This window comes from Terrapene carolina, unplaced genomic scaffold, assembly GCF_002925995.2.
Source record: "Terrapene carolina triunguis isolate 2854851 unplaced genomic scaffold, T_m_triunguis-2.0 Scaffold110, whole genome shotgun sequence".
Taxonomy (NCBI): Eukaryota; Metazoa; Chordata; order Testudines; family Emydidae; genus Terrapene; species Terrapene triunguis.
In genome coordinates, this window is record NW_020664461.1 from 5,550,072 (window position 1) to 5,557,151 (window position 7,080).

The following is a 7,080-nucleotide window of genomic DNA, read 5'->3' on the forward strand; positions in this document are numbered from 1 at the left end:
TTGTCTTGTAATCTGCTGTGGTTTGTGAGGGATTGGGGGTAGGGATCCAAATTTGGGGTTGTTTGAACACTACAGCCCCCCACCCCACCCCCCAATGAGCTTTTTATACACTTTACCAGGATTTTGTCTCTCTCCTGGGAATTCACATGGCTCAGTTCTCCACCCGGGTCAGTGTCAGCGTTCAGTCTCATTTCAGGATAACCCAGATGGAAAGAAACAGAAAGGCTCTTCTTCCGCCTGCCCTCCAGGCTGCATTGCCAGGCCCTTCTGGGCTACCGTCAACGCTCTGGCTCTGAGATAGAGCTCTGGCCCCCAGGCTCCTCCCCTGGAGTCCTCCAGACCCTATTTAGGCCCTTCTGCAGAAGCCCAGTTTGCTCCCTGTCATCTCTTCCAAACCGAGTTTTATGAGGCCCAGATGTTTCAGGCTGCTCCCTTAGGCTAGGAGGCAGCTAATTATGGCACAGGCAGGCCTGATTGAACAGGGATGGCTAGCTGAAGCCACCTGGTCTGTAAGGATATGCGGACACAGCCCATGGCGGGGAGCCTCCCAGCCCATGTTAATGGAGCTTGGTTCATGTTTATGCAGGTATTTTGAGAGCACTGACAGCACTTTTGAGTCGTGGCTTGGTTCCTGAGGCCCAGGAAGAGGGGTGGGCCTCAGAGCCCAAGCTCCCGTCCAATTTCAAAGTGCTGGTTATGCAGCTGTTTGTAGAGTGATGATGCGAGTGCAGCTAGCGAGAGTCCATCAAGCCAGGCAGGGAGGCACCCAGCTACAGGCTGGGCAGACATATCCTATTACAGCAGGACGGTGAGCAGGGTATGAAGCCCGGTCCGGTGGTGTCGGACTAGGCTAATATGGGAGGGATTGGCCACCACACTGCAATGACACCAGAGAGGCTGGTGCAAGATTCCCAGTCAGTGCTGGGCCAGGAGCATATGAGGACATATATGAGGACATAGTTACCCTGGGCTAGAAGTGCTTAGGCCCCTTCCCGTCCAGGACTACACTATCCCAGTATAAGCGCTTTTATAGCAGTACATTTGCATCCACATTAGGTGGCTTACCATGTTAACTAGGCTGGTAAAGCAGTACAACTTATGTGTAGACAAGCAGGGATAGGGGACGAGAATGTCTATGGAGCAAGTCACAGTTCTCAAGCTATTGTTTCAGGCTATGTCTACGCTAGCATTTTTGTCAGTTTAACGTATGTTGCTCAGGGCTGTGAAAAGACACCCCGTCAGCATAGGTGCTGGAAGTAGAGGTGCTGGGGGGGGACGCTCTCCTGCCGCTCGTTGGGGTTGGTGTAACAATGTCGACTGGAGAGCGCTCGCCTGGCCACACAGAGCAGCGACACGAGCGATGTTACGGCAGCACAGCTGTGCCCCTGTAAGCTCGCTAGTGTAGGCGTGGCTTCAGGTTTCACTCATCCCCATTCATCCGTGACAATCCCATTGCGATGAACGGGCCACTTCACATCTCTGCCAGGCTCCTGTGCTGCTGATGGGGTGCAGCACCCTTTCCCCTACACTGCACCCAGCGGTGGGGGAGAGACTCGAGTGATCTCCATGCTCCTCCTGCCAGCTGATCACAGCTCCAGGACCCCTGCCTGCCCGTGACAGACATCATAGTGCGTTCTCCTTCCAGCTAAGCCAGAGCGCTGCAGCGCCTGGGGACAGCAGGCCGAGCTGTCAGAGAGTGGTTTCACTAAGGCAAAAGTTGCATTTAAGGCACTTGTGACATTAGATTACTACTGGTCTGTGGGAAATTATTTTGGAGTTGGAAAAATCCCGAGTGGGGGTCGTTGTCATGCAAGTGTGTAGTGCCATGAATCGTCTCCTGCTACGCAGAACGGTGACGCTCGGCCATGTGCAAGAAATAGTGGCTGGATTTGCAGCAATTGGGTTCCTGACCGGTGGTGGGGCAAGAGATGGAACATAGCCCTATTTTGGCACTAGCCCACCTTGTACTGCAACAGAAAGGGCGACTTTCCATGGCAATGCAGGCACCAGCGGATCACTGGGGACGCTTTACTGCTGTGTGTGGGCTGGCCAGGGAACGTGCAACATTCCCAGCTTTAAGATGACACCAGCCCCCCAGCAGCTCAGTAGTGCCCTAGTGCTGCCGGGGGCCATGGTTCCAGCGCGGTGCAGGCGCAGCTCCAGCTCCAGGCTCACAGTTACGTGCGGCGCAGGGTCCCACGATCCCTGGGGCAGAGGCAGCACAGGGAGAGAGGCAGCGAGAGACGCACTGTATCAAAAAGGGGTTCCTGGCCTGCAGTGCCCCCCATCCACACCCCGGTGGCATAGAGCATCTGTACTGAGGGGAGGGACCTGCCTGATTCCCCTCCTCCGCCCAATGCCAGGGACAGCTCTTCCCTTAGAGGAAAGGACGCCCAGCTGGGACCCACCACTGCGTGCCAGGGGCTGTGTACTGCAAGGACGTGGGGCGCCCCCTCCCTGCCAGGTACCAGCTGCTGCTGGCAGTGCCCATCCCCCCTACTTCGCTCCACAGAGGCCGGGGAGCTGAGCCCCACCCAGCCCAGGAGGGGGAGCGCCCCCTCCACAGTTAGCAGAGCTGCCCCCTTTCCCCTTCGCCCCTGGAAGGAGAGTCCGTTACAGCCAGTCAGCCCGGCAGAGCCCAGCGAGCTGGGTTTAGCGTCTCCTTTCTCCAGGAGAGGAAGCTGAACAGCGTCAGCCCCAGAGAGCCAGCGCACTGGGACAAGAGCGGCTCTTCAACCCTTTCTGCTGACTACAGCGGGCAAGGTCTGTCCCCTGCGACAGGTTCAAAGCACGAGCAATGCAATGCTCAGCTGCCAAGCCTCTGGCAGGGCCCGTGCCCCCTTCTCCCTGCGCTGCACATGGCCAGGGCAGAAGATGGGGAGGGGTCACAGCCCCATTTCCCCTGCTCCTCTCTTCTCAGCCAGGCTGGGCTCCACGACTTCCGCTACAGGCCCAGCCAGCTGCCAGGAATGCCGCAAGGGAGAGGCCCCAGGGCTCCGTCCCTGCGAGCAGCACCCCGGCCCTGCCCCCTTGCGGCCCGGGGAGCTGGCCTGCTCCGTAAGGGAGGGAGTAATGAGGGCCCGTAGCAGAAAGGCCCCTGGCTTCTGTTTATTGCTGAACAAAGAAGGCAGCAAGACCAGCTTGTATGAAACCTGATTATTCAAATTTATTAACATCAAGAATTATGCAATGATGCTGTAGATTTTTTTTTTTTATTAACAAATAGAAAACAGACTGTATACACCAGTGACCCCTACGGCACTATGCATCCACAAGGTAAAAATGAACGTGTCCTCCAACATCCCCACCCTGGATTGCTGATTTCACCGTCGCTCAGATTCTTAGCATTCGGAATACATTTGATAATACAATTAGCTACCCTTCCACCACCTTTATTGAGAACTCTGTGCACTCGAGAGAGGGCGGCTCTCCCGTCTTTAGTGCAAGCGCGATAGAATAAGGAGTAGTAAGATATAGTACCATTAAATTAAGTCCAGTAGACTTGCCACATTGGTTCATTAGAACGTCCTGAAGTAGCAGAAAGTACAATATTCTAATGACTTTAAACATTTGCAGGATAGCAGAAATTATAGATACACCCAACCTCCGAAAACATGTCCCCCCTCCCCCGCTGCCCCTTCCCTGAAGTACCCCATTTTCCAAAAATAGCCCACGCAGCCCCCTTGCGGGAGCTGCTAGAATTGTGCTCCTTCCCTTTGGAAATGTGGTGATGCATTCATTGGTGAGTTGCCTGCACACCCACAACCGCAGCACGAGCAGAAAGGGACCCGTTGCGCGGTTGGCTTCTGCTGCCTCCCTGCCCCCTCCCCAGTGAGACACACAGAGAGGCCCCCAGGCCAGGAGTCTGGGATTTTGGGTCTCTCACAAACGCAACGGTGCCGACAAGTCACGTCAGATTGGGATCTGCCAACACACATGGGCACCGAATGGGTTAACACGCACTTTAATGGGACTGACCAGTTTCAAGCTTGCGATGGAATTGTCTCTCCCGCGACCCCAAGTCCCTTCCCCCCCACAGGAAATAAGGGGAAAACAGCTAAACAAATCATCAGTAGCTTAGCTCCAGTTGGGTGAACTTTCCTAGTCTACAGAGGGTTACAAGCAGCCTATGGGGAATGAGAGGGTCTGGAACTGTGAGCCAGTCACTGCTGGGGGTCTCCAAGTGGCTGCACTAAAATGGGCAGCACCAAGGCGGGGTGGAGCCGAACAAAGGGGAAGGGCAAAAGGAAAGGAACCCCCAGAAGGCCTGATGGACCCAGCTCTGCCCCAGCCAGACGGTAAGACTAGCAAACGAAGAGAAAGGATTATAAAAACACGAGTAACTATTTTACAGATAAAAAAAGATCCCGTTCCATCCACCTAAAGCCTGGCTGTGAAATGCAGTCGCGCGAGGGGGCCGAGAGGGAGACAAGTGAGCAGAAATTCGACTAGCGTCGGACTCCCTTGCTCGGCGCGGGGCGATGCTCCTCAATGCAGTGGTCAGATTTGGTCGGTCGTGGGAGATCTGCTGCCTCGGCAGCAGCAGCGTCTGTACAGGACTGAAGAATGGCAGCTGTGGCTCAGGAGGACCCTTTCCGCTCCTAGACATTCCCACTGCGACTGGGGGAAGCACTAGTTACGTTGCATAGTGGTCGAAGCTGCCGAGATACTCCAGCGCTGCTCTGTAGCACAGCTGGTACTGGTCCTGCAAGGAGAGAGGGCGGGCGTGTGAAGGGAGGTGCCCCGTGCAGAAGGCTGCGCGGCACCGGGACTCACCACGGGGACAGCCCGAGCGAACAGAAGGCGCCGTCCCCAGCCCAGGTCTCTGCACATGGCCAAGCTCGTCCCCGAAGCGGGTGTGACGTTCCAAAGGAGAGGTAGGAGGCAGGGCGACCCAGTGGTTAGAGCACTAGCCTGGCCCGGGCCATCCTGGCCCCTGCGTCTCTCTGGCCCTGTCGCCCTTTGCGCAGTGAGAACAGCCTGCAAGGCGGGGGCCAGGTGGGGCCCTTCGATGGGGTCGGGGCGGGGGTGCTGCCCAGCCCAGCGCAGGCTGGTATTTTAGCATGGAGGCTGCACTTCGCCCAAGCTCCAGGGAGAGGGGCATGCACTGGGCCTAGGGTGACCAGATGTCCCAATTTCATAGGGACAGTCCCGATTTTTGGGTCTTTTTCTTATATAGGCTCCTATTACCCCCAACCCCGTCCCAATTTTTCACACTTGCTGTCTGGTCACCCTAGCTGGGCTGTCCTGCAGGATCTGTCCGGGAGCCATCCCTCCCTGGGGGGGTTGAAGGGTCAGAGGTTAAGGTGCCCCCTGGGGCCCTGGCCAGCCTGCTGCTGGTTCCCGCTCTGGCTGTCCCTAGAGCAGCGCCAGGCCCGGCCCTGGCGAGGGGCTCTCCATGCAGCTGGCAGCCCTCCCGCCGCAGACAGGCCGTTCCCAGCTCAGAGCGAGATCTCCGAGCACAGCCAGGGCCACCACAGGCCGGTGGCTCCCAGCTGCTGCCTCCCTGCCCAGGCCCAGGCAGCAAGACGCCCGACAGTAACCAGTGGCCTGGCCGTGGCCTGCGGAGCGGGACAGACACACCTGTGCCTGCAAACCCGCCTGGCTGCTCTGGGTGGGGGGCACAGCACAGAGCAGAGAGGGGGAGTCCAGTTCCCACCCACCCCCAAAAAACCCCCAGCCCAGCCCAAGAACCCTCCTCCCACCAGGGCTTCCTTATCCAGCCAGAAGCCCAGGGCAGGCCGGAGACTGGGACCTGCTGCCAGATTCAGCTCTGCTGAAATGAGACCCTTCCGAAGAGGCCTAGGGCGGCGCCGGGCCCCCCTTTCCCGGGCACACCCCAGCAAGGACTGGAGGGGCGCCAGCTCCCGGGCTGGGGGAGTCCTGCCCTCAGTCAGCAGGGGGCACGCGGGCACCTACCTCTGTCTGCACCATGGCCGGTCGCTGCGTTCGCAAGGTCTTCACCGTCTGGAACATGTCAACCACCCCTTCGTAGCGCATGCGCTCCAGGACGATGCTGAGCGTGATGAACACCCCTGTGCGCCCGACCCCAGCGCTGTGAGCACAAGGAGCAGAGGGGCTGTCAGCAGAGACCCCAGGCCCCATGGCCGCTGGTCCCCCCGCAGCCCTGCCCCGTCACTGAGCCACCTGGGCCCACAGGGAGCCAGGCCCATTCTGCCAGTGGGGGGCATGTTGGATGGGAAGGGGCTTGCAGAGACTCTCGGGGGCCTCTGCTTCCTGTTGCCCTGCACTGCGGGCACCTCCCGGCCTCCTGGCAGCGACCCACGCGCCTTCCCCACACCTGGGGCCTGCTGGAGGTGCTGAGCCTGCAGAGCCATGGGGCCTGCTGAGGGTCTGGGCTCCCCTCCATGTCCTGCGTGGCAGCCTGTAGCTGCCCGTGCCGTTCCCAGCAGGGCCGCCGGGGGGCGGGGGGCAGGAGAGCCGTTCCCAGCAGCGCCGCCCGGGGGCAGGAGAGCCGTTCCCAGCAGTGCCGCCGGGGGTGAGGGGCAGGAGAGCCGTTCCCAGCAGCGCCGCCGGGGGTGGGTGACAGGAGAGCCGTTCCCAGCAGCGCTGCCGGGGGGTGGGGGGCAGGAGAGCCGTTCCCAGCAGTGCTGCCAGGGGGCAGGAGAACAGTTCCTAGCAGTGCCGCCGGGGGTGAGGGGCAGGAGAGCCGTTCTCAGCTCTGCCCCGCAGTACAGCCGGCAGCATCTGAGGGTGCCAGGGAGCGCTGTTGAGCAGGACCCCTTGTGGCTCTGTGGAGGACGGCGTCTCCGGGGGGGTGCTCTGCCTACCCCGGGCAGCCTCCCGCACCAGCCCGGCCAGCGCTCACCTGCAGTGCACCGTGATGGGTCCATCCTGGCCAAACTGCTCCTTGGTTTTGTGCACCTGCCCGATGAAGTCGATGAAGCCCTCGCCGGTCTTCGGCACTCCCTGCTCGGGCCAGTCCGTGAACTGGAACTGGCGGATGGTCCGCGACTGCCCATCCTGCGGGGAAGGAGACGTCTGTCTGGGCCCTGCTCACGTGCCAGCCCGCACAGCCCCAGGGTGGGTTCCCGGGCCGGGCTCCGCACAGTCCCAGGG

General features: G+C 59.7%; 1 protein-coding gene across 1 annotated transcript in view; it reads right to left on the minus strand.

The window, feature by feature from the left end:
* Positions 1-3,157: 3,157 nt before the first annotated feature.
* The window catches only part of PTPRF (protein tyrosine phosphatase receptor type F), a 397,824-nt gene continuing 393,901 nt past the window's right edge, over positions 3,158-7,080 (minus strand). Inside the window, exons 27-29 of the mRNA XM_026651946.2 lie at positions 6,830-6,984; positions 5,920-6,055; positions 3,158-4,705 (exon numbers count right to left, since the gene is read on the minus strand). Coding sequence (XP_026507731.1) covers positions 4,637-4,705; positions 5,920-6,055; positions 6,830-6,984 — 360 coding nt within the window. The 3' untranslated portion in view covers positions 3,158-4,636. The remainder of the gene's footprint in view (positions 4,706-5,919; positions 6,056-6,829; positions 6,985-7,080) is intronic.